Below are 27,226 nucleotides of genomic sequence, written 5' to 3' on the forward strand. Positions count from 1 at the left end.
GGGGGGGGGGGGGCAGCTAGCCTAAGATCACACATTAATACATTGCATTTTGTTTAATGCAAAGTAAAAACGGTCACAACAAGAAGGCTTTATGACATGTTGATGATTCCCTCTGCTTCAATGCTAAACTAAGCTAACGTTAAGCTAATCTCCTGCTTCCCATACAGTAGCTCTAATACTGATTTAATGGCGTCCAGCTCTTCATTTAAATATCCAATGAGCAAATTAACACATTTCACAATTCTAATGTAGTTATTGAAGAGTTGTCACCAAGAAATGTACCAAGTGTTGTGCAAAAAAGTAGTAGGCCATACCTTCATGGACCTGCTGCACAATGTAGCGCAGAACAATGGCCGCTGGACGCCAGAAGAGAGGTGGAGGAAGGTTCAAGTCGACAAACAGCGGCGTGAGCACCGGCCCACGGAGCCTGGAGAGAGATTAAATGCAGATTTAATGTTTTCTACTCGTAATATTTAGTAGTTTTATTCATGTAAGCAACACATAAAGGACCACGGAGAGAGACCTCAAACTCACCACGGAGAGACCGAACAAGCGATCGTCGACCAAGCGAGCGTCGAGCCGTTGAGGAAATAAAATGCACAACTGCGCATGCGTGAAGGCTAAACCGCAGAAGTCGAACCGTTGATCTTGACATGACTCAGCTAATTTCTCCTGTGAAACAAACCTAAACGTCATGTAAGTTTTATGTTTATTGATTATTGAAGGTTGTGTTGTCTAATTTGCGCTATTAAAGCTCTAATGACATTAAAATGTTCCGTAGGTGAAGCTTATTAGCCTCTGACTATCGTTATAGCACACATTTAAGGGATAGCTAACCAAGCTAACGTAAACGAACTAGCCACAGTGTTTATTTTACTTTAGCACAGTTATTGTAGCAGTTGAATTAAATGTATCTGTAGAGGGTGATATTATATATTGAATAAATATATTCTATGAAAGCTGTCGTTTAGATACGTTTTTTTTTCTTTTTTTCTTTTTTTTTTTTTAAATATGTCAATTTATTGTGTTTGTATTGGTGTGTATGTATGTGTTGTTGTTTTTAGGTCTGGAAATGACAGCTCCTTACCTCTTCAGATTTTCTCTACCATCAGATATAAGGCTCTGGACTATGTGTTTGAGGTCAGTTTGTGTCATGATAATCATATCACATAAACTCCTGATGTCAACTTGATATAAAGTCGTGTGTTTTGTTTTTTTGCACCACTTATTGTCATGAAACGCTGGTGGCTTCTAAAGCAAAACCATAATGCTGTTAAAACCCATTTACTTTGTCATGGAGCATTACTCTTTACATTGTTTTCTTTGTTCACAAAAAAAAGAAACTGCAAATTTCAACACTGATTTCCCTCTTTTCTTTCAATTTCTGTCTTTATTTCAGACAACCACCCGTTTGAAAGTCATGATGAGCTTGCTGGCGTTGCCAACACCTTACTTCACCGGTACCCATGACCTGTATCCTCACAGTGGCAAGCTGCCTGAAGTCACTTACAGGACGCCGTGGATCAGAGGTATAATAAAAGCACCCTTATTGATACGTGGGCAAACAGTTTACGTACACAACACAGATTCATTTCTTGCACCTGACAGGTAAGGTGACCTCCACCTGCAAACTCTTCATCGGTGGGTCTGTGCTTGATGACCTTGGAGGAAAAAACCTACCAGTTAATTCAACAGAAAGGTGCCGTCACTCTTTCACTCTTGCATTTTATTATTCAGGTCAAAATTTCAACATTTCTGTGTGAAGAAAAGAAATTAAAGGTCGATCATTATTGATTTAAAGGAAGTTTTGTCATATCTCAGATTCAGTGTGACTCTGAGCGAGGATTTGGAGGTGATACCCAGCTCTAACCCTGATTCACTAGACCAGGATGACTATGTTTGCATTTTAAAAGAGCCACAAACCAACGATCTGTGTCAGGAATCTTTTTTCAAGTGGACAACTGACCAGATGAACCCTGGAAATGATCACGAAGGTAACTTGAAGCCTATCTGTCACACTTATTTAATTTCACTTTTCCTTTTTTTCACAAGGTATCTACAGGTATTAAAGTATTTAAAGGGGCTTTGACTGCATTAGAAGTCTTAACATTTCATTTATAAAAGTCCTGAATGTTTTTTCTTGCCTTGTGCAGCTCGGAGGCTCATCGACTCTAATGGACACGTCGATTTTAGCATAAACTTCACAAATGGTTAATCCATCAATTTTCTGCCTCTTATCTGGGCCCAAACACGGACGGATTAAGCCCCTCGGTCATAGACATGTAAAAGGCCCCCACCCCTCCTATATAGGACCCCCAGACTGACAGAGACACAAAGGGATTAGTCACTCTGCATCTACTTTTGGTTTTATTTGTGATCATTTTGTGTCTTTGTGGTCGTCATTTACATCTGGTGTTAGTTTGGAGGTCAGGTCACAGTAAATGCTTAATTTTAAGGCAAAGTTTAATATGATAAACACCACAGAAACCCTGCATAATAAGTATATTTGACTGTGGCACTAAACATAAAAACATGTTCACATCTGTCAAAGGTCTCCTCCTGCCAGAAGAGCTCATGCCTGTTGATTATCTGCCACAATTCAAGAGACAGTTGCCCACGTTGACAACCAAACTGTCCAGACTGGGGACGCTTCCTGTGGCCGACCCTCTGCTCAGCTCAGCAGGAGACGTGATCTCTGAGGACGCCATATTCAGGTGAAAACTGCCTCTGTGTTCACACCCACAACTGTGTTTCATAATTTGGTAATCAGAGTGGTTGTTACATTTTAAAACCTGCTAACTAATGTGTTATGTTGCAGTGATTTTAAACCTGGTGATATTAAAACATTTTCAGACATTGTGCATCGTATGAAAAAGCTCCTGATGTGTGCGACGCTCAGATGTGTACCAGCATAAATGAGGAGTTTGCTAAAGAGACGCTCATGAAAGAAGAGGTAATTAAAATAAGTAAAAAAATAAATGCCACATTACTGTGATGTATGTATAAAATTAATTAATTCTTAATTCTTCCTCCCTAGTCTCTGCTGTTACCCGACATAGTGGACACTTTGACACTGACCACAGAAAACGACACCTCCTTTTCAAGCCTCAGTGGTCGTATGAACGTTGCTCCTGAGCTGCTGGACGAGCAGCTTCCAGTCCAGGATGTGCTTCGTCAAGGTCAAGACAACATAAGAAGGTTTTAAATTAGATAACAATTTAGAAAAATAAACTTAATGTAGATGCATTTTCCTTCATCTTCCCTCTCAGATGCTTCAGTATCAGACGACATTTCCCCGTTTGATCGACCAGAGGAGTTCAGTGTAGGATCCAAGATGAATGGAGGCCTGATGGACTCAGATTTCACAGGTACAGAGTACAAACTGCTCTGGTCTATTTTACTCACCAGTTGTCTAAGAATCAGGGATGGAAAACATAGCCTTTGATGACTGGTATAATGTTTTTTTTTTCTTCTAAAAGGACGTATGAAGCCTCAGACTGAATTGGAGCTGGACTTGACCTTGACTCCGACTCCAAAGACCAGTCACACCGAACTCTGTCTGTCCACCTCTGACCTTAAGAAGGAAGAGTTGTCACCGCTCGGTGGACGGTGAGTGACGACACCAGGCCAAACTGTTAATACTGCACCGATACAAGAGTAAAGTTCTTCAGCGACACGGCTCATTTAAATCACACAGTGTAGAAAACGTGCTTGTGATTGTCGTGTAGATCTTTGGTGTCAGCGAGAGCTCACAAGGAGATGGAGGTGGCACTTTGGAAAGCAGAGAAACATCCGACCTTTGTGGTGGGATTTCTACTGGCGGGTAATTAAAGAAAAGTTTTTGGTTTTATTTAAAGAGCCACTCCACTTCACTCACTAGTTAGTTATTGGTACATGATACCGTAGCTCGGCTGCTAGTGTCACTTGTTTTGTCACACAGTCAAAAGCTCAGCAGTAAAATCAATCTTAGACTCTGATTAGAAATTGGTCGTCAAAGGTCAAATGTTGTTATGACCTCACAAAACACGTAGGGTTAGGGTTTTAGTCCATAACTCACAAATTCATACGCTTTTATATTAAAACACAATTGAATACAAAGATAGGATAAAAGGAAGCTGTGACATTTTTTGAAGTTTATTTTAATAAAGTGGAATCTCCTGGACTAATTAAAATGCTTAATAGAAAGTGATTTATCACACATAAGCACAGACAATGAAGACACTAATATCAAAAACAAAGACAGAATTGTTCTTGCTGTTTCATAAGACAAAGGGAAAATAGGTGTATTCTGTAAGATAATCAAATACAATCACTGGACATATATCAGGAGTAAAAAAAGAATCAATTTTACTTTTTTAAACTCTCAATAGTTTGATGAATATGTTGTTCCTTGGCGTCAGTCTTGAGTGGCTGCTATAAACTTTTCAAACCACTAGATGTCATCGTATCTCCTGAGTTTAAAGCCTCAGAGGTCGATAAAGCTTCATCTGGCCGTCGCTCCTCTCCAAGATAACATTACATAACTGTTATCTTCCTCTGTGGCTCTGGAGGGAGCTTTACAAAGTCTCAAGCTGCTGGACGGCAGAGACTTAAAACTTTAACAGCAAGAAAAACAACAATGGTCAGAGTTTCAAAGACATGAACATTTAGCAGACAGGGAGCTTCAATCAAATGTTGCATTAGGTTGGACAATGGAAGTTATGTGATGCAGCGTTAATGGATCTTGGCAGGACTAATAGTTAGAAGATCTGAGCATGGAGTGCCAATATTATAAAGATGTTTACTGTAAATACACACATGCATCTGTGCTGGCTCATTGTTCAGGATAATCCTTCTGTTTGTTTTAGATTTTTGTCAAAAATGAGTCCGCTGGTATGTTAGGTATTTATCAGCACGTTAATTGCAAATTTTATCAGTTCAATCACAAAATTTTGACATGAAGGAGATTGTATTTGAAGCATGTTGTAGAACTGTGAGTCTAGAAGTTGGTGTTAACGAACTACAGATCCTGGTTGCTATAAATAAATCTACAAAGAACGTTATTAAAAATCTAATCTGCGATATTTTCTCACAGAGCCGCAGACGTGTGAAGCAGCGGTCGACTTCCAGCCTCTGTCTGAAGCCGTTAAAGTCTTTAAATCACAGAAACAAAGCTTTATCAGGGCTGCTGTTGGTGGTGGTGAGCTGCAGCCAGAGAAGACGATGGGAGACCTGCAGGTTGATTTGTGCAGCAGCCGTGAGTTCACAGAGAGCATGAGGTCGGAGTCTCCGTCCGCCAAGGAGGAAAAGATGGAGGAGGACTTTGAAAAACTGTCACCTGAGCACGTGCCATGTGAGCTAAGTTGTTATTGAGTTGACATGTGGTAGCTCCTATCACTGTGCGGTTTACTGGAGTCTTAACTGGCCTTTTAACCCTTTTGATTTTACCACATAGAAAATCATTCACCATACCCACGTTTGGTATGTTTCACCTATATGGTCTGACAATTATGTTTTCACTTTAACACATTGGGCTCAACAAAAATACACTAAAATCACTTAGAGTAGTACAGTATCAGCTGATTCAACCACATTTTTCTGTTTTGTAAAATGACAAAACAAAAAAAAAGACGAATATATCGAGAGAAATGTTGCCCATCTCATCCCACTTTTACGCTATAAATATTTTATTAATATCAAATTCACACTATCACACACTATCATATCTCCGGGCTTGCATGGTCTATCAACTTCAAACAAAAACTAGGAGTGAGTTTCAAATCTGCACTTTCCAGTGAAGTTGACTGCAGCGCTACCTGTGTTCATGTAGTTCTTCATTTGTCCCACTATTTGGGGGACATTATGTTACTTATGTTACTATTGATGACTGATATAATGATGAAGATGTCTGCTGTATAAATTTGCATGTTAATGAGGTAAAATTCAAAACACATTATCTTGTCGTCATGACAGGACATAAAGCAGATATCAGTGTCTCATGCTATAATGAAATAAAGCTGAGACAATTAGTTGGTTAATAGAAATAATAATCAGTTGGGTCATAACTCATTGTTTGGGTCATTTATTTATAGTTTAACAAATATGAATATGTGTTGTATCAGGTGAGTAAACTTTTGGACTGACGGTCAGACAAAAACAGGTGGCATTAATATGTAAAAAAATTCATCTGTGATGCAAAATTACACACACTATTTCTTGACATTTTATTGACTCAGTAATCAATTGATTAAACAAGAAAACAGCTGGCAGGTTAATAATGAAGATAATTTTTAGCCCTAATATAAGTGTGTACAGGCTACACTGTGTACAATGTGTTGATGCAAATTATTCACTCGTTTATGGACATCTGTGTCTTTTCCCCTCGTCTGTTTCAGTTGAAGCTGAGCTGCCCCTGAAGAGTCCCACAAATGAAACTCACTCTCTCCACCTCAGGAAAGCTGAACCTGCTGCTGCTCCTCACGCTGAAGCTGTGACAGATGAACCCCGTTCCCAAAAACAAATCCCCACTGACACCGTCCTGATGCGCTCTGTCAACACAAACATGAAACAAGTGAACTCTGCACCTGTAATGTTTTCCAAACCCTCAGCTGCCAGAGATGAAAAGTCTGACGTGGCTCTCAGGTTCTCTGAAGTTGCGTCGATGTTTTCTGTCCGTAAGAACGACACCAGAGTAGCCTGGAAGACGGAGCAGAGCGTCCACGCTCCTTCTGAGCAGAGCGCATCCCTCAGACTGAAGGTCAGAGACGGTCACAGGGGTCTGACCACCAGACGTCCGTCAGAGAAGGACCCCGACCCTCTGTCCACCTTCATGATGCTGAGATCCCAGCAGACAGTCACAGCAGCAGCTCAGAGCTCAGCCGGCGCTGCAGGTACAGGCTGCTGCACTGTGTTGTAAAGACACAACACACATACAGTACAGTACAGTACAGGCCAAATCTGTGTAAAATGCTTTGTGTAGGATTTAACTTTTTATTTAAAACTACAGTATAGGCGCTGCAGGAGTTTGTGGTAAAGAGAAAAGCTGCATAATCGATCGATTTATCGTACATTTTTTCACTACTGCTACGATCATAGGTCTTTACTGTAACTGACTTATTCTCCTTTTTCCAGCTGTGTAGATGTTTATTTTAATAATGCAGTTTTTTTGTTTGTTGTTGTTGTTTTTTTAAATATATTTTTCAGGCTTTTTGCCTTTAATGGATAGTATAGTTGAGATCAGTTCAGTAAACCTCAATGCGATCTGAAGTTTTTCAAGGGCAGATGATCTGAGTACCTACTCCGAGGCAGGGACTCGTTTAGCCACTGTAAAAGTTCAGGGAGATGGTTCGTTCGGAGACGGTTCCTGTGGTGGAGACCTTATGGCGTCATATCAAAAAACTTCAACATACTTGATGTATCCTCTTTTTAATCAGCACCAGAGGTGGAAGAGAAGCAGAAAACTCCGCCGCCGGAGCTGCAGCCTTCTCCAGAGCTGATCCAAAGACCAGACGAGAGGCCGGTGTACATGAGCGGCGCTGTGTCAGGAAATGCTTCCAGAGAGCAGGAAGCAGCTGGTCGGTCAAGAGGTCAACTCACCGGTCACCTCGTTAGTCAGTCGAGCCCTCAGGAGAGACAGGACAGCGGAGTAATACAGGTCCAAGCTACAGGTACAAGACCTTACAACACCACATGATATAAAAACACTGACCAGACTGAACTGTAAGTGCAGCGTCTCTGTGTGTCGGGTTCAAGTTTGCTGAGCCTGTGTGCTCTCGCTCTGTTGCAGACAGTCAGCAGCGTGCCTACTGCGAGCTGCTGGCCTTCGCTCGGCCGTGTTTGAACTCTGCCGCTCAGCTGGGGCTCAACTTCCCGGCGTGGGGAGACTTCAGCCGCCTGGCCCCCGACCAGACACACTTCCTCCTCAAACAGCAGGAGAAGGCCCTCGGCAGGACGCACACGCAGCACAGCAGCACAGAGCTGACCACTGGTAATAACATCTGATATCAGCAACACCTAAATACATTTGTACAACTATGAGCATTTCATTAGGAACACCAGACTGAGCAGGATCTCCGTTTACTCTCAAAACAACCTCAATGCGTCTTCTGTGATGTGCGATATTAATTCTAATGACCCGTATCTGTAGGATTTCATGCTTTGTGCTGCTGCCATATGATTGACTGACAGCTACATGGTGTTCCTAATAAAGTGCCTACTCAGTGTGTGTATTGCATTATGCAGTTATTAATATTATTATTAAGCTGTTGAACCAACCTACATGTGAAAGCTGTGAATTTCCCACTGTGTTGCGTTCAGGTCAGGACGTGCTTTTCAACCAGGCGGCTCTGATTCACATCCTGGTGACGGTGAAGGAGCTGCTGCTGAAGTGCGACCTCAGTACGGCTCTGGGTCAGTTAAAGCTATGCAAACTAACTGTGAGACTGATGGGACAGTGGATTGTGCTGCCAGACTCAGTCAGTTATCAAGCACTGTCACTATGAAAAATATTTATTTCAGCAAAAATATAAATTGGAAGTTTAACCTTTCATTGGTTAATAAATATACACCTTTTCAGCTTCTTTTCAAGCTCATGTTTAATTTGTTATCATGAATGTTCCTCTTCACTACTGGGATGTACAGATAAAAGTGACGTAATGACATAATTCTTGGCCACATCCAATCCAATCCACTTTATTTATATAGCACGTTTTAAAAACAACAAGGTTACCAAAGTGCTGCACAACAGATACAAAACAGTAAAATATATTAAGTTAAAGTTGAAATACAGTTAATTAAAAGCATATAAAAGCACTAAGAATAACATAAAGATCAGATAAAACACTAAGAAATATAAAAATACAATAAAAGACAAACAGAGAGACAGACCACACAACTTTCATGCTGTATTAAAAGCCAAGGAGTAAAAATGAGTTTTAAGACGAGATTTAAACACATGATGCTTCCTGGTTTTCTATCACACTTTACTGGCCTGTGTCTCTGTGAAACCATTCCTAAATTTCCTTCCCTGATGGTTTTAAAAAGGTCTTAAGTTCAGCCTGATGATTGTCCACTGTCCTCTCTCTCCTTGTGCTGTGTAGAGTACCTGACGAAGGCAGCGGAGATGTTTGCGGAGCAGAGTCTGGATCAGCTGGTGAAGAGGCTGAAAATCCTCCTCTTCCTCAGTCACGAGACCCAGGAGTCCGACCACAAACTGCAGGCGCTGCAGCAGCTGGTGGCCGAACGGCTGCACGGCAGGAAGGGACAGAACAACACGGAGAAAGTCAGAGTTCACACTGAAATGTTTATCTGATGATTAGTTCCATTTAAAAATCCAGATTTTAAATTGACTTGACCAGCTCCAATCACACAGTAAGTCCTGTTTGTTTCTGATCCTGGTCTCTCTGTAGATTCTGGTCATAACTTCAGTCGACTCTGACGGCAACAGATCTTCAATCATCGACAGCCTGAGCCAAGTGGCCGGTGAGCAGATCTTTATCTAAATCATTTTTTGGTTCATTTTTTATTTTTTCCCTCTATTTAGATTAAAAACCTCATAACAAACACCAGTAATGAACTGAACCTCTGACAAACCAAAGCAACTGCTTTTACTGTATTTTACAGCAGTTTCCTGTGTCCCCATTAGACAGTTGAGTGTGTTTATGTTTCTAATTGTCTCAGGTGCAGCTGTAACTGCAGTTTGTCCAGAGGAGAACAAGACCAAACTGAGCGGTGCCATCGTGGTCAGCAGGTAACAATATACATCTCTTTATATGTTTTTTTTTTTTTTGCATTTATTGCAGTTTTTTTTTACCACTACAACATTTACAGTATTTACTTGAGAGTAGCAAATTTGACACCTGAGCATTTCTGTTTTATGTCGCTCTCACAATATTTCACTGTGCTACAATTAGCTGAAATTAGCTCAGACTCACATGGGCCTATAATAATAGAAAATAACAAAAAGGCACCAAAAATATGCAACAGTAGTTTCCACTTTGCTGAGACTTTCCATCCCACTACAGTAGTTGCTCCTGTTACTCTCTCATATACTGTATGAATTGTTTCGCTGCGTTAAAAGGAAATATTTAGAGCTGCTGCATTATTTCGAACAAAGTGTTGCTTTCACACTCCCATCCTGTGCCCCCTCCCCCTCCCCCCTACCCTAGTGTGTGTGACAGTGTGTGTGTGGTGGTGTACGAGCAGCATATAGGCCCCGACTTCCCCTGGAACAGTTTCTGCCTGGTGGTGGAGTACGACCACCCGGGCCATTCTCCGTGGGCCGCGGTCTGCAGAGAGAGGGGCGTCGGTCACGTCAGCTTCAACACCAGCATCTCTGGTCTGTGGTGATCTCTCACACCACCACTGCACACTGATGTTTTATTAACTATTTTTTATTTCTAAATGTTTGTTTTTGTTTTTGTGTCTCTCAAAAGAGGAGGGAGTGACGTCTTGGTGCCTGGAAGACAACGTGCCTCATGTGTTGTTTGTGACCGAGGGGCTTCTGAACTGTCCACTGCTTCTGCAGGCGCTTGAGTCAGGGTGAAGTCTCCCATTCATCCAGTAAAGTCCAGTTATATCATATCCAGCTTTGTAAGACGGTGGATTTCTATTCTATTTACTGTACATACAACGTCAAAATATCAGAAATGTGAGTTAGGGTTGGGTATCAAAACCATTAAAACGCCATTATTCTGGATAACAGTTGTGATACCACGGCAAACACACGTAGATGTACACATCGATCCCCAAAAAATAAATAAAAAAATAAATATGATCATTTTTTAAATTATATTCACCTTGAATAATTAACAATAAATACAATTATTCCCCTTTAAACCCAAATGTATCTGTAAATCTTGGCAATGATTGAACTTTGGATTTAGATTTAGCTTTTTATTTCAAAATATAGCGCTTTTTAAAGTAAAGTATCAGAAAACCCAGTTAGCTTTTTAAATAAAGTGTTTTTTAAACACACTTGCCAGTGATGATAAGTTATCACTGAAATGCCACATGGTTGGACGTGTGTGTGTTGCAGGTTCAATATAACTGTGCTGGAGAGGAGCCACTGTCCGTCCCTGCAGATGCTCGGAGGGACCCATCGCTACGCTGTGATCACGGTGGATGAAAGCACCGCCATCATCATTCAGGTACCGGCGACAGAGATACCTGCTGCAGCCTGCAGACGACACACATCTTGCTCTGATGCCGAGTTAACTCAGTGTTTTCATCTCCCTCTACTGAGACTTCTCAGTATCGCATGGAGACGGCAGCGACTCAAAGTAAAGTCTCAAACATATTTACTGTACCTCAGAGAGAGGTGCGCGTTTGTTTTTGACAGGTTCTTATCGCCTATTCTTTTCCACTTACCCCATTTAATACTAACTGCAGACATGTTTACCTATTGTCCCAATAAATCCAGTAAAACGTTAATTTCTACAACACTAATTCATCAACACAGGAAGAGTTGCTTCAGGAACTCCACTAAGCCGCTTTTTCCGCATATTAAACTCTGAAGCTCAACACTCAAAAGGCTCCTGACTTTTCACAATAAAAAGTACTGCGGCCTTCCCGATACAGATAGGGCTTTTAATGTGGAAAAAAACATCAAGAAGTGTTGAGTTTTTTTCTCAAGAGTCTCATTAAATAAATAAACAATTTGATTTAGAGAAGAACTACGCAGGATTTTCCCTATAGTCATAGCAGTAGGTTCGTTACCTTTAACTGTCGGTGCAAGCAATTTTTAGAGCGACGGAGCAGAGCCGTGAGCTGCTCAGAGCTACGCTACGGAGGCTAATGGGATTTCTTGGTTTCCCTCATCAAACTCATCAAATACACAATCCAACAACTCTAAAACGCTCTAGTGGACAAGTTGTGACCTGCACATTCACCACACTATGAGATAATAACGAAACGTTACGAGACAGAGTTGTTTTAGAGGTAAATGCAGAGACTGCTTGCTGAAAAACTGCCCGTGACGGGAACGCTCATCAGCGGTTTTGCATGTATTTACCTCTAAAACAACTCTGTCTGGTAACGTTCTGTTATCTCATTATTATCTCATAGCGTGGTGAATGTGCAGGTCACAACTTGTCCACCAGAGCGTTTTGGAGTTGTTGGATTGTGTATTTGATGAGTTTGATGAGGGAAACCAAGAAATCCCATGAGCCTCCGTAGCATAGCTCTGAGCAGCTCACGGCTCTGCTCTGCCGTTCCAAAAGTAGCTTGCACCGACAATTAAAATATTGAACTATCCCTTTAATCTGGCCTGTATTTGACATAATAAAACCACAGTATACACAAACACAAAGTAAACGTAGCATATACTGTGTGTGTGAGCAGGAGCAGGATGAACTGTGTCAGGAACGAGCCAGTGAGGCGCTGGTGATGAGGCTGACAGCGCTCTCTCTGCAGTACAGCTGCTGTTGGCTGATCCTGCACTGCCCAGACATCCAGGAAGGAGGGTAAGAGTCTACACACGCACACGCACACACACAGACACACACATGTTGCACTCAAAGGCTCACTATCTCTGCTTCTGTGTGTGTGTGATGGCAGATTTTCCGGTGAAACCTTCAGTAACCTGGTTTTGGTTTATTCATCTCTGGTGCTGTTTGGGATGAAGTCGAATGATCTAGATGTCAAGGTAGAAAAAAAACAAAACACACAACACTCTGTGTTTTTGAACAACACCCTGTGTCCTGGATGTATATCTGTATATTTTTTACAGAAGATCAAAGTCTTATCGAATCCTAACCCATATTAACACATCATAATTTGTTGATTATATTATAAATCTGAATCTGCAAAGTAACCGAGCAACCGAACTTCCTCAAATAAATGTTAAATTAACCCTTTACAGTTTTTGAGACCTCTACATTATCAGTGTTATACTTTTTCTTCTAAAAGATCTTGTGTATAAAACATAAAATTTAAACACATAAACCATGAGCGATACATTTTAAAAACACTGGATGTATCAAATATAATGCACATGAAAATTAGAAATATGCAAATTCCTGTTTTCTTTTTTTTTTCACATTTTGTCAGAAGGTCCAACAAAGACTCCAGTTTCAAAGCATTATCACTTTCTGTCAATTATTTGATAATTCAGGCCTAAAAGGGTTAAAAGTGAAATATTTGGTATTTTAGAGAAGTGAAAGTATAAAGTAGCAGAAAAAGGGAAATACTCAAGTGAAGTCACTTAAGGACTTTTACTCCAGTGACTTTAAACACTGAAAGAAACCAGTTAGTGAGTTTCCTCCCCTTCGTCTTTCAGGTGCTGATGGTGTCGGACATGTTGGACGTGGCCAAGTGGATCAGTCAGATCTGTTTCCACAGCCTGATGAACAGCGACATGGATCCTCTCAGCTCCTGCAACAGAGACTGGTTGACCGTGATGCCTTCACAGGTCACTGCAACATTCGTTTGTTATTTATAGCTCCTTTCTCTGGGGTTACTAAACAATGTATTAATATTGTAGCTGCTTGTAGAAAAAAGAAAATTATTATCATTATTATTATTATTATACAGCTGCAGAAAAAAATTAAGAGACCACTTTCACAAATGTTTCCTAAAAAAACATCTCTACATGTATGGCACTCATTTCATTCCAGTTTTTTTTTAAAATACCAACACAAATACAACTCATTCGACTTGATTGATTTTAAAGGAAGATTATAAGAAACACTGTTGGAATTAAACATTGACATAATCCCACTAAAATTGATTTATAATTTCTTCCTAAATTAAAATATTCATGTTGCGTTGTTTAGGAATTAATATGAACTTGTTTTCTTTGCGTCATTCAAGGCCTGAAAAGACTTGATATTATTTGTTATTTTGACCTGTTGCCATTTTCTGCCAATAAATGCTCTGAATAACAATACTTTTTATTTAAATTGTGGGAGAAATGTTGTCAGTAGTTAATAGAATAAAACAAAAATATTCATTTTACTCAAACACATCCCTTTTTATTTATTTATCCCTATAAATAGCAAAACCAGAGAAACTCATCGTTTTGAAGTGTCACACCATGTCACATACTGTAACATAACACAAACTAATAGTGAACACTGTACCGTCTCACTTCTACCCTGAGATTGATCCACAGTGAGCGAGTCTTGATCATCTCTCCTCTCCCTCCAGGAGGAGACGTGTCTGCTGCAGTTCCCCTGTATTAACCCTCTGGTCAGTCAGCTCATGTTGAGGAGAGCGCCGTCCTTTCATTGGCTCCTGAGGGCCTCTCTGTCTCAGCTAAAGGAGCTCCTCCCCGAGGTGCCTCATAAAGTCCTCAAGGTGATCCAGGGCACAGCACTACGCTTCAGATACACCACGAACACACAGTAAATGTTTCTTTTATGAGTGGAAGAAGCACTGGTTAGGTTTCATGTAGCTGCTTCAGTTTCAGGATCTTGGTATTGCTCTGCTTTTTCTACTATAACAAATCAAACTGTTTGCTGCTGACAAACTATTCTCGATGTTGAATCTTGGCAGCCACTGATATTTTCCTAAGATAAATAAATCAAACACCCATAAAACAGATGATACATTAACCCTCTATGATGTCTTCAAAAAGCGCCGTAAAAAAGAAGCTAGAGTGTCTGGAGTGCTGCCGTCAACTTCCGTGAAAAGTGCGGTTTTATGACTCTCTCCCAGTTTTTATTTGACTTTGATAGACCACGTAAAACCGGAGATATGATAGTTTTAATTTGATAGTACAAAAAATATTTATCCGGGGGATGGGATGGGAGGGGCAGGCGTTGGCAGGGGTTTTGTTTTTTCAATTTGGATTTGATGATTTCTCTGTATTTTTGGAGCCAGTGTGTTAATAATAATAATAAAATAGGTTATTATCAGATCATATAGGTGAAGTTGTGCTGAAAAAAAAAGATACCAAGCATGTTAAACATATTTTTATGTATGTGGTATATAAAGGCAAAAATCAAAAGTATTCCAAAACAAAACAGGCTCCAACCCCTAAGGGTTAAGTGTCTCCGGAGGAACTGTTGCTGGCAGAACAAGTTAGAAATGCTGTTGTGAAAAGTCTCTGTTCATATTTACATTGTTTTCTGTCAAGCTTTGAATCACAGAAGTAAATGAGATTAAAATTACTTAAAGCGATAGTTCACCCAAGATTGAAATTTCACTCATTATCTACTCACCCTCATGTCGACTAAGGGCTGGGAGAAGTTTCAGAGCTATTCGTGGCTTCTCTGAGTTACAGGGGGTCTCGACGTAGCAGTGCATGTCCATATAACGGTTGCAAATGGATACCAACTGTCTTCGTAACAAAAAGACACACCAAAAAACATCCAAATACCTCCATGCTGCTGGTATGTAATGTCCGTCTTGTATTGAAGCCCCGAAATGCGAAATTGTCCCTAAAAAAATTAAATAAGTCCATTTTTCAAGCTTGTTTTGTAGCGGAAGCTTCTCGAAGCTCCTCTTCCCGGTTCGTCATATTTGGATGAACCAGGGTCCGTCCTCTTCCCAGTTCGTCCAAATATGACGAACCGGGAAGAGGAGCTTCGAGAAGCTTCCGCTATAAACAAGCTTGAAAAATAGACTCATTTAATTTTTTTTGGGACAATTTCGCATTTCGGGGATTCAATACAAGACGGACATTACATACCAGCAGCATGGAGGTATTTGGATGTTTTTTGGTGTGTCTTTTTGTTACGAAGACAGTTGGTATCCATTTGCAACCGTTATATTGACATGCACTGCTACGTCGAGACCCCCTGTAACTCAGAGAAGGGACGGATAACTCTGAAACTTCTCCCAGCCCTTAGTCGACATGAGGGTGAGTAGATAATGAGTGCAATTTCAATTTTGGGTGAACTATCCCTTCAATGGGACACTGAGGCTCAGATTTTACTCATTTTTTTCCAATCAGATGATGTGTCTTCTCAGTGTTAGTTGAACATTTCTCAGCCTCTTTTCTCTTTGTGGTTGCAGCTGTTCAGCGACACCACCTCCCTGTACACCGACTCCAACCAGCCGGAGTCTCAGACATTCGTCGCTGACACTGAGACAAACCAGCGACCCTCCGTCAGCTCGCACCCAGAGCCGTTCTGCACGGACCACAGCGCCAGCAGCTTCCTGTTCAGGGCCGAGGGCGGAGGAGAGAGCAGCAGCAGCTTCTGTCAACAACAGGACCCGCCGCCGGGCCTGACGGAGCAGGATGGAAACGCAGACTTCAGACTCGACCTGAGCAGTTCCTTCGGCCGCCCAGATGTTTCCCTGGAGAGCATCTGGACCAGCAGAGACCCGTGGGAAGAGGAGGTGACGTTTTCTGGGCTGAAAAGCAGAGCGGGAGCGGCAGGGAGAGTCGTGAGGAGAGAGAACAACGAGTTGACCCTCAGTCCTCCGCCAAACCTCAGCAGCTACACCGACTACCTCCCCCCCGCTGACAACAGTCCGCTCAGACTGGACTCCACCTTCAGCTTCAGTCCCGTCCTGCAGCCGCCGCCGCCTCAGCTCGGAGGTCACATGTCCATGTTCTCCTCGGCCCTCGGTGACTTGCAGCGTCCCGTCCCCTTCCGTCTGAGTCCTCCGACAGGGGCCGCGCTGTGGGGCCAAAGCAGCAACGACTTCCTCTCCGGAGACACGATGGCGACGACGACACTGTCACCCAAGTACGGCTCCAAATGCTGGATGGGACAAGAGAGGAAGAGGAGCGGAGATGCTGCCGACCTGGTGGGAACAGGTGAAAGATGGTGGTTGTTCAGTTCACAAGTTCTAAACTCTTACTTTTTATGTCATAAATGTAAAATTAAAGTCACAAAAACAGTCATTTTGACATGTGTCCAAATCAGTGTCTAAATATTATTACAGAGTGGACAAGAATCATTTTCTTATAGATTTAAAATTTTAGATGTTTTCAGCCTGTAGATGAGACATTTTTTGGCCGCCACATGGAGCATGTTTAAAGAGGAACTACGCAGGATTTTTAGCTTAACTGTGCTACATTATTACCGTAATTAAACAGATTTGGAGTAATTGTGATGGTTTAATAAATGACTTATTGTCATTGTATTGTAACTTGTTGCAACCTTTCAAGATCTCGTCTCTGTGGCACCGTGACACAAACACGCGCTGTAACCCGTAATCTCTTGTTTATGACAGATCTGTAGTGGAGTCTGAAAAAAAATCAGCCGCTTGCAGAGTGAAAACAAACGGCCAGACGTTCAGTTAAAGTGACGGGATGCATGAAGTGAGTCGTCATCCTCCTGAGGATCAGACCAACTCTCTCTAACAGGCTGTTAAACTGCTCCCTGCTCAGCCTGACGCTAAAGTTCACCTGGAAGTGGTCGTTTTGTAGCTCCTGGCGAACATATCTTTGCATATACCCCCCCAAATCCTGTCTTGTTTGTTCGGTTGCTCAGCAACTCGCGCCATATGTGTACGCGCTGCCGCCCTGCTCTGCGCCTGTCTGCGCTGTACCTCGCGGTGGGCGCAGCGCATACCGCGTTCGGTGTGAAAGGCCCTTAAGACTACACAAATATCATATATGATAAATAACGTTATCTACCGCTCTATTGATTGATCTCTCGGCAGCTTTGTTGTAAACAAATGCACATGGCCGGGAGGAGGGTTAGCAAAACAGCGGACTTACATAGTTCCTCTTTAAGGTCAAGCCACAGATTTCTTTTCCGTGATGATGATCTGCTCAGGGAGCCGTGACAACAGTCGAGACATCTGTGTTACTTTAACCAGTTCATGGTGGATGTTTAACCATTGTCCTGTTGTACAGTAGAGGCCGACAGGACAGCGGTCCGGCCTCTTCTCGCTGTAAACTCTCTGCACAGGCGTCAGACAGTCAGGATTAGTCCCACCAACTGTTGATTTCATTGACTCACATCATAGATCAATATTTTTCAGACAGATTTTGAACTTAGTGTGCAGTTTTGTGTTTGCTCGTGTCCTTGTGTCTTAATGTTTTTGACAGAGCTAATCACTGAGCAACAAAAATAACTCAATTTACTGTAAATTGTCAAAACATAACATAAAATACAAGCCAAATTCACCATAGCTTAACACTGTAAAAAGGCCTCACTCACAGGTTGAATGTTTATTATTTAACAGATTATGAATTGTCTCCTCTGTTTGTTTTCCAGTGTTGATGCCTCTGAAGAAAGGCAGGCTGAGCTATGAGCGGGTTCCCGGCAGAAGTGATGGACAGACGAGGCTGAAATTACTTTAGGTATGAATTCTTTGCTCCTGTTTGTAAAGACGAGACAGAAATACAATCTTGACGTTTTTGTTAAATTGAAGTTTTCCCTTGCATAATTTGTTTTAATTGCAAGCTAAGGTTGTTGTTTTTTTTGGATTGAACATAAATACATAAAATCATTACAATTCACTCTTTTCAGTCAAACGATTGAACATGAAATATATTGAGATTAAAAGGTTTTAATAATATTTGGAATAGCTTGTCCAATTAAATCTTAATGTTATTATACGGTTATTACTTATTTTAAGCATGTGAGTTTGTTTTTCACAGAACAAATGTACTGACTTTTGATGCTATAAATGCAAACTTAAAACCTCTATTACTGTATCTCACTTATTTCAGTGTCCTGCACCCTGTAACTCCTCTTGTTAATACACTGTTGCCCACAAAGTTGGAATAAAATATTATTTTTTACCTATTCTCATTATATGATTGAGACAATGTGAATGTATATCAAAACTTAATTGATCAATGTCTTCCAAACATATCGCTGTGAAAATTAAAATCACAATTAACCGTTATAATAGGAATAAAAAGAGGAATGTGTCTGAAAATAATATTATTCCAACTTTATGGGCAACAGTGTATATGTAAATAATAAAAGTGTAATTTTATAAATTCTCTTTAATGACACACTACAAATAACACACAAATAAAAAATATCTGCTTACAGCTTCATTACAACGTATTAAAAAATAAATTGACACCGTTAAATAAATAAGGGGAGTTTCCAATTTGTTTGTACAAAATAAGATTAAACGTTCAGATTACAGCCGTGTGCACTTTGTTGCTTTGTGTCCTCCATACTGAGCATGCCCAGCGAAGAAAAAAAAAATAAAACAAATTGTGATTTATGGTTGGAGGAGTTGGGATCGGGGGGTCTTTCCCAGCTGAACTGATAAAGTCTCTCATTTTTAGCAGCTCCAATGGTGGGGCTATTTTTTTTTCTTTTTCATTTAGTGAAGCAATCCCCTTATCGTCGTCTCTCAGCATGTGGAGAGAGTGCTTATCTTCACGAGCCAGCAGAGTGAAGCCAGCTCCCTCAGGAATGATCCCCAGACAAAGACGACCCCCGGGGGACACCGACTACAAGCCTCCCTGCCTCTGGACAGCCATACCCCGCACACTGGCCAGCCACCATCAATAACCTGCCAGCAGCCTCTTCTCCTTCTTTTTTTTTTAAACATCTCTCTGTCTCTCTCTCTGTGGCTGTCGGTCGGTCTGTCTTTCTGTCTCTGTGGCCTCTGCCTTTTTTTCTTACAGCCAGTGGACAAACAAAAGAGAAAATGGTGCTTTTTAATGGCACATGAACAAAAGCAAGCGGGCCAGGACGGTCAAAAGGAGTCGTCCTCCTCCTCCGTATGAAGCTCGGCAAACAAGCGGAGTGATGGTGCAAGTAATTGTTGCCCCCTGACTATTACTTTTTAGCCCCGGACTGTGAATGGGACAGGAGAGATTATTGTGGGAATTAACAGGCTGTTTAAACCAGAGCCATTCTTCTTCTTCTTCGTTCAGGGGGTTTTATTTGTTGTTGTTGTATCGGGCTCTGGCCACAGCTGCAAAGGTCACACAGCTGTTATCTCCAGTCACCGAGTCACCTGTGTGTCTCCCCTCTCCTCCGTAAATAAACAGGGGGGGTTTTCCTGTGACACCTTTTTGGTTTAGTCCTGATTTTTAGATAAGAGTGATGCTCAGATTTTGTGGCCTATAGGTGGGAAAAAACTCACATGTTCTGTAACACACTGCACACAGCTCCCTATTTAGGGCATTTGAACAGTATTTGACTGATGAATAGCCTGATACGCGATGTCTGTCTACATCCCTGAATGTGATTGTATGTGCCGATGTGTGATTATATTCTATATGTGCTGCTTTTGTATGTTTTGATTATACAGTATGTGTTGTCTCTGCATGATTGTACTGATGTTTCACTGTTCTCTCTTATCTTTATTGATTCATCTTGTCTCTTAGCTGTCCTAACTCTCTCTTTTTAATCAATGTGCTGTAATATATTGTTTGTTTTGTTGTTGTTTTTTAGGGTGCCTATGTCATCTGGCCGGGGACTACAGGAAGGATATTAGCCATGCTGGCTAAAGCTGCCCTTTTTACTGTTATTGATACAGTTAATTAACTGGGATTGTCCTCGACACAATAAACTGAGTTTAAACACTGAAGAGATCAGTAAAAACACTATTCAATTACCTACCAATTAAGACATTACTAAATCAGATACATTCATTTAAGCCTCTTAATAGTCCACCACTCCCCCCATCCCCCCAAAAACATTGTTTCTCACCTTGCAGCAGCAGCAGATTACTAATGAAAAGAAAAATGAGACAATAAAATAAAAGCAAAGAAAAACAACATAAGCAGGTCAGAGGTCAGCAAGAAAACAGCAGGTCAGGTCAGTATACCATGAAAATAAATAGAGTAGATAATGGAGAATATTTAAATGTGTAAGGTTTGGGATTTGCCACCAACTTCTCCTTTTCGTCTCTTCGTCTAATCTATAATATATACATACATACATACAGTATATATGATACTCTTTTATTGTGGGAGCCCAGTTGTTAACAAATACATTAAACTCATATTCCCATTACAATTGATATATAAAAAAACATTATTATATAGTGTATTTAACTGGAGTTGAGTTACAAGGAACATGGCACTGTATTTGTGTATTTGTGTCATGTGACAAATACTACATTTTCACTGAATCCTGATTAATGGTTGTAACCCTACAAACGTTTACCCATCAACATCGGCCCAATGAGCAGAAACACAATGTCCAGTCCTCCCTACATACACACTGGAGACTGAGACGAGCTGTTTTTAAAGCGTTACTTTGTGTTTTAGCAGAAACAATAAGTCAACTAATTACGCTGAGCTGCCTTAGAGCCAGAGCTCTGACATGAATTCGTAGTAGAGTCACATAGTAACATCCATGTTAAAGAGTTTATAGGAATTTAAGAATCATTTTGTATATTTGTCATAATTAACATCTGATTTCTTCTAACACTGAGTTTTATGAGGTCAATGACCTTTGACCACCACAATCTAATCAATTCATATTTGTGTTTTTGCCAAAATCCTAAAAAAAAAATCTCCTCAAGGTTTTTACTGAGAAAACACTTTGCAGTGACGTCCTGCCTCCCTGATTTTGGAGCCTGGTTTTCAGAGACATGAGTCATCTATGTCGTCGAAACGCTGCTCGTAGTTCGATTTAATTTATCCCAGCTGTTGTTTCACAGCAGCTTTTCCTCCTCATTTCACTTCCAGCTCCAACCTGCCTGATGAATTACAACAGGTCAGGTGTGACTCCCTCCTTCCTCGGCCTCCTGCTGGGAGTCATTACGCTGCGCGAGCCGCTCCAGCTCTGAGCAGTGTCTAGTGCAGACCTGCAGTGGAGGCTGGATGGAGCAGCAGCGGCGGCGGCGGCGGCGCCTGGCCTGCAGGTGCAGCCTCTTGGACGTGCAGCAGAGCCCATGAATGGCCGATTCAGAAAACGGCCCCCATCGGGCCCTGTTCTCCAGGCCCAGGGCTTAATCCCGGCCCCTAATCGGATTATGTAAATTCCTACTCCACACACACAGACTTTTATGGAAGGCTGCATCTTTGAAACAACACTTGAAGGGTGTAAAAGGAACAGTGACAATTGGTTAAACTAGACTTGTTTTTTTTATCTGTGCGGAGGTTGAAAGTGGGAGGGGGTGAGGAGCGAGGAGTGGTTTGGAGAGAGGTGAGTCGGGACGTTGCGCTCTCCCCTGTTTCCTCTGTAATTTATGTGTGGCCCCTTGGAATGGCTCAACAAGATTACCATAGTCATAACAAAACCCATATTGTTCGACTGTCAATCTGGATATGGTATTTTTACCTTTTGTGGCCCAATCAGGCTGAATTCAATAGCGGAGCAGCGGCAGCGATATCCACGGCGGAGGGGACGGGACGGTGGGTTTGTCCATGCCTAATGTCAGAGAGAAACAGAAAGGAACAAGTGTCCAGAGCAGTAAGAAGAAGGATCAGAGAGATGAACGTCTCAGTTTCACTTCAATGGGAATTTATTTGTCACCTTTTTAGCGCTTTTATAACCTTCAAGGATTAAAACCAGCAATGAATCATAAAAGCAGCGCAAATAGTCACTTAAAAGGCCGTTCATGATGAATCGTGACAAAAAAAAAAAAAAAAAAAGGGAGAGCCCGACTCCCCTCAGAAACACCTATGAAAGTGATTTAAAGTGACGATGATTTATGAACAGTGGCATCAGTGGTTTTTAGAAATGATGGACAGCAGGAGGAGGAGGAGGAGGAGGAAGAAGAGGAGGAGGAGGAGGAGGGTGGGGGTGTGTGTTTTAACAATCATTCCCCAGTTAACACCAACCTCCTCCTCCACAGCACACGTCACACAATAGGGTTCACCCTGCTATAAAATGTGGGATGCGAGCATGCAGCAGTCTTCCTTCCCCCCCTCTCTCTCTTACTCTCATCCCTCCCTCTTCCTCTCTCCATCTCTCTCTCTCTCTCTCTCTCTCTCTGTCTATCTGTCTTCTTCTGCTCATAAGGATCTCTCAGTGAGCATGAGAAGACACAACTGAGTGGACTCTTCTCCTCACGCCTCCTGGACCTGCTGCTGCTGCTGCTGCTGAGATCTCTGCACATTTCTACAAACACACAGGTGAGAAACGCTCTGGTGCAATGAACCTGTTTTTTTATTTATTTATTTCTCCTCCTCCTCCTCTTGAGACCATGTGTTCCCACTTTGGTCGACTAAATAATTAATGAGAACGAGTAGTAGGTATTAACAGGAGGATGTGGTGTTGTGTCGTGTGAATTATTTATATAGCAGTGCTTTTGCAACACACTTTGCAGTAATTAAAAGATCATATGACTTCAACTGTTTTTTTGTTGTTAGAAAAAAAGAGAAAATACCAAGGCACTCATCTTGTTTTTTGTTGTTGTGGTTGTAAATGGGCTTTAATTTAATCAGAAAGTCTTTTAAAATTGCTCACACTTCAACTCCTATCCTTCTAGGTGCAGAATATAAACACTCAGTGGTTTTTCCCTGCACAGTATTTGTTAACATACTAAATATAGACCCTACTCTCCAGCTCATATAGCTGTTATATGTATCAGATCTGCACATTATAATCCTTACAGTTAAAGGGTATATATTGATTTATGAATGCACAAGTCAAATATTAAGATTCGTTTTATGACATTTTCAGAGAAAATAAAGGCATTTATAACAAAAAATAAAATATATATAAATGTTTGATCTTCCACTTGATGTAAAGTCTAGTATTAATGTGCCAAATTAAGTAAAGGCTTGGTGTGAGCCACAACACTTCCGCAACTGTAATAGTTGTGCCTATAATATCTGCAACTTCCTATTGCTTTCATTATTGATTCATATACAGTTAATTTTCCCAATTAAATGATTTGTGTACAAAATAATAAAAGCTCAAGGTGATGTCTTTAAATATCTTGTTGCATCCAAAGCTCAAATATGGAACAAAATCTTATTGACAAGCTTCATGTTGCTTCAGATGTGTGAGTGTATTTGATTTGATCTGGACAGATGTTGATGAATCTTGTGTCACCTGACTCTTCTCTGCAGCTCACACACACTCCATCCATCCAGCACCATGACCAGGAAGGTGTTCACCAACACGAGGGAGCGCTGGCGCCAGCACAACGTCAACACCGCCTTCGCCGAGCTCCGCAAGCTCATCCCGACCCACCCGCCGGAGAAGAAGCTGAGCAAGAACGAGATCCTGCGTCTGGCCATGCGCTACATCAACTTCCTGGTGCAGCTGCTGGAGAGCCAGAGCGGTCAGCCGGCCAGCCACTCCCCCACCGCCCTGCTCAGCTTCCTCAGAGGCAACATGGAGCGGCTGCAGTCGCCGCCACACACCTGGGCCCTGACCAGCGACACCGAGGCTCCGTCACCGGGATCCAGCTGCGACAGCGCCGAGGCCTGGTAGTAGAAACAAACAGAAACACAAAGAGGAACTCTTGAGCGGACTCCATGACACTTTTTTTTTTCCTGGGTCTTAAAAAAAAACTGATCTGATCCTCTCTCTGAAGACTTTTTTTCCCCCTTTGTCTCTGCATTTGTGGCTCATGTCCCAGTGCAGAAGATGCAATATAGTGTGATTGTCTGTGGACTCCAAACTGTGGCCGCCTCCTTGCTGATCGGTGTTAAAAATAATGATTCGCAGGTGAAAATTAATTTGTATTCTGCATGGATGTGTGAAAAAAAAACAAAAAAAAAACCTGGATGTACAATATTCCCTTCATGTCTTCATGTTAATATTCCTTGTTGCCGACCCGCCTGGAACTAATTTAGTTTTGCAATAAGAGGATGTTTTGCCAATGAGGAAAATGGAGGGGATTAAGGAATTTTCTCATTTCGAGCAATAGATTCACAGCGAGGCATTTGAATAGATAATGGCTCAGCCAATTCTCCAGACTGCAATCGTCTCAAAATAGCCAAGGGCACTTTTTCCTTTTCCTTTTTTTTTTTTTTTTTAACATCGACATGCTGTTTTTTTTCTCGAGAAGACTAAATCTGACCTTTGTTTTCATTTATCAAGGTTACGCGACTTCTAAAGAAGACTTCCTGTTTTTCTACCACAATGTTCAGTATCTGTTGATTGGTTGATACTTTGGATTGGATCAATCATTCACATCACCACCACATACAGAATCTTCTCATTCATGTGTTTTCATTTGATTTTTTTTTTCTTTTTTGTAAAATACGCATGTCATATGGCCAAAGATTATGCATTGATTGTCTACTGTGAAGAGTGTGCTAATTATCTTCTGATACCTCTTTTGTAAGTTATTTTGGTTTGCTTGTGAATATACAGTATGTTATTTATTTCAACTATTTATTTAATAAATGATTTGTTAATAAAAAATTTAAGTGAAAGAGGTCACTCAAACTATCATCATCACTCATACTCCACTCAACGTTGGCAGGTACTAGTGCATAGACTGCAAACTGGAAAAGTCAGTATGAAAATTAAACATTACATTTTTGAGTGTGCTGTTGATAAGACACTAGCACAAAGCAAAAAGAGGAAATGCAAAATGTCAATCAGCAGCTCAAGCAACAACAAAAAAAAACATATTATTAATGTCTATTTAAGTTTTAATCATCTGTGTTTTAGAAAAGCTTATCTTAGGATGTTGATTTTTTGTTCACTTACAGCAAAAACCATGTGTTAAGTATATATTTGAATGTAATACATACAGTAAACAACCAGTGTGTAGTAAACACTGGGGACACAGCGTCAGACTCTGGTGAAATTATTTCACACCGATCTGAAAGAGCAGAGATCCCCTTTGTTCGTGCTCAATAAGCCCAGAGACATTTGCTCTAAAGTTGTGTGATGACCATGTGGACACAGCGCTGACCTTCGCTCTGTGTCCACTGACCACTGGCCTGAGAAAAGAGCGCTGAGAGTGACAGCTTAACTTGTGACCCCCCGGGGTCAGAGGCTACTCTGGAGTCAAACACTGACCAGTTGACCAACGTGCAGATGGAGCTTTTTGACGTAAAGTGTCGTTTTGTTGCTGCACATGGCGTCTGACAGCTCTGAACACAAATAACACAACACTGTCATTCAGGTAAACACTATAATCCATTAGAAATATAGAGGTATTACTTTTATATGTGAAATACTAACAAACTATGGCAATATCAGAATGCAGCTGCAATTTAATATATTTTCAAATAATCTATATCAATAAATATGTAAGAGAATACTAAAAATGCCAATTGTAACATCCCAGATTTCAAAGGGACATCTTCAAATTACTTGTATTGTTGGATAAGGTGGTCTAATGGTCTAAAACACAATTCACAATATAAAAAACAGAGAAAAGCAGCAAATATTTGTGATTAATAAATGACCTGATCAATTAATTACCAAAAATAGTTGCTTCTTAATTCTCTGTAGAGTCAACAAACTGATAAATAAACTATTTGTTTCAGCTCTGGCTCCAGTTCCTGCAGTTCTGTTTGCGCACGTCTCCTTGTTTGGCAGCCGTTTAGATCGAGGTCAGAGACATTTACACGTCTGATCGTCTATTGTGTGTGTGTGTGTGTGTGTAGGAAATGTGTTCCCCCTTTTTCAGGCAAAAAAAAGCTAAAACTGAGCTGAAGAGTAAACACTGAGCTAAGGTTCGGGTGCTTTCACCTCCCAGCCGTTAAACTCTGGCTAATGGTGTGTAAACGGAGGAGGGGGCAGCTGGACACACTCACTGGAGGCCTGTGGGAACTGACAGGTGACTCATTGTAATGCTGCAAAAAAAAAAAAAAAAGAAAAAACACTAAAATCATGTTGTACTGGGAGAGTGATGAGTACTGTAATGCAGCAGTCGCCCTCTCCTGCAGCATGAATTTGGGAGGTATTTACCTCTTGTGCAATTTCATGGAGAATTGAGCGATTTCATGGGAAATCAGAATAATTCTAAATAAAACTACCGTGGTTATTAAACGGTTGAATTGCCTGGGACATGATATTTATATATATATAAAAACTGTTTACCTCTTTATGTGTGGAATGTTTCAGTGTAATGCAGACTCTCTAAATGCTAAATTATTCAATCATTTGCAACTGGATAGGAAGACATGTGACAGCTCCTGCATACATGCTGTCAGGCAGTGAAATGCATTTTGCTGATACACCTTATTTAGAGAAATCGCCCAATCACAGTTACGTACAGAGCGAGCGTTTACTCCGGTCTCAACTTTCCCGCAGGATTATGAAACCCTGCATGGAAAATAATAACAAATCTGTACGCTTCTCATTCCCTCCACCAAGTATATTTGCCTGATTGACTATTCTCTCCCAAGTATGTGGGTAATCGTCTATTGAGAGCACATTTCCTTATCAGCGTCTAACACACTGTCTGAATCCGTTATCACAATGGGCCAGATCAGTGCAGGCAGCCCCTCGCTCTCCGGCTGAGGCGCCCATGAAAAAGAATTTCTGGAGTTGGG

The 27,226-nt window shown here is 41.2% G+C and overlaps 2 protein-coding genes across 4 annotated transcripts; both read left to right on the top strand.

The window, feature by feature from the left end:
• The first annotated feature begins 586 nt into the window (after positions 1–586).
• On the top strand, positions 587–19,940 carry shoc1 (shortage in chiasmata 1). Of its 3 annotated transcripts, XM_085785948.1 has the most exons (29): positions 587–696; positions 1,065–1,140; positions 1,400–1,529; positions 1,609–1,699; positions 1,822–1,994; positions 2,552–2,714; positions 2,854–2,953; positions 3,038–3,179; positions 3,270–3,368; positions 3,480–3,609; positions 3,729–3,823; positions 5,075–5,332; positions 6,375–6,869; positions 7,413–7,646; positions 7,766–7,966; positions 8,296–8,388; positions 9,078–9,259; positions 9,387–9,459; positions 9,658–9,727; positions 10,146–10,315; positions 10,413–10,518; positions 11,015–11,126; positions 12,319–12,440; positions 12,535–12,622; positions 13,256–13,387; positions 14,125–14,274; positions 15,937–16,687; positions 18,099–18,184; positions 19,175–19,940. In XM_085785948.1, coding segments are annotated over exons 1-28 (4,524 nt in total). In that variant the 5' UTR covers positions 587–694; the 3' UTR covers positions 19,175–19,940. The 3 variants fall into 3 exon arrangements, with proteins under 3 accessions (XP_085642074.1, XP_085642075.1, XP_085642076.1); XM_085785949.1 differs by lacking the exon at positions 19,175–19,940 and having other exon boundaries at positions 7,419–7,646; positions 18,099–18,587; XM_085785950.1 differs by lacking the exons at positions 1,609–1,699; positions 1,822–1,994; positions 19,175–19,940 and having other exon boundaries at positions 18,099–18,587.
• Positions 19,941–23,819: 3,879 nt separating this feature from the next.
• Positions 23,820–24,215, top strand: tal2 (T-cell acute lymphocytic leukemia 2). Its single transcript, XM_085785957.1, has one exon. It carries the CDS (start codon positions 23,859–23,861, stop codon positions 24,195–24,197), a length of 339 nt encoding a protein of 112 aa, XP_085642083.1. The 5' UTR covers positions 23,820–23,858; the 3' UTR covers positions 24,198–24,215.
• The last annotated feature ends 3,011 nt before the right edge of the window (positions 24,216–27,226 follow it).

This window comes from Trachurus japonicus, chromosome 9 (genome assembly GCF_045865225.1).
Source record: "Trachurus japonicus isolate A0001 chromosome 9, Traja_1.0".
NCBI classification, from domain to species: domain Eukaryota; kingdom Metazoa; phylum Chordata; class Actinopteri; order Carangiformes; family Carangidae; genus Trachurus; species Trachurus japonicus.

Excerpts from the sequence above, each read along its gene's own strand:
- shoc1 (XM_085785948.1), top strand. Across the intron at positions 6,870-7,412 it reads GAGCTCAGCCGGCGCTGCAG|CACCAGAGGTGGAAGAGAAG; the intron begins GTACAGGCTGCT and ends CTTTTTAATCAG. Across the intron at positions 12,441-12,534 it reads CCAGACATCCAGGAAGGAGG|ATTTTCCGGTGAAACCTTCA; the intron begins GTAAGAGTCTAC and ends GTGTGATGGCAG.
- tal2 (XM_085785957.1), top strand. The coding sequence starts at position 23,859 with ATGACCAGGAAGGTGTTCACCAACACGAGGGAGCGCTGGCGCCAGCAC.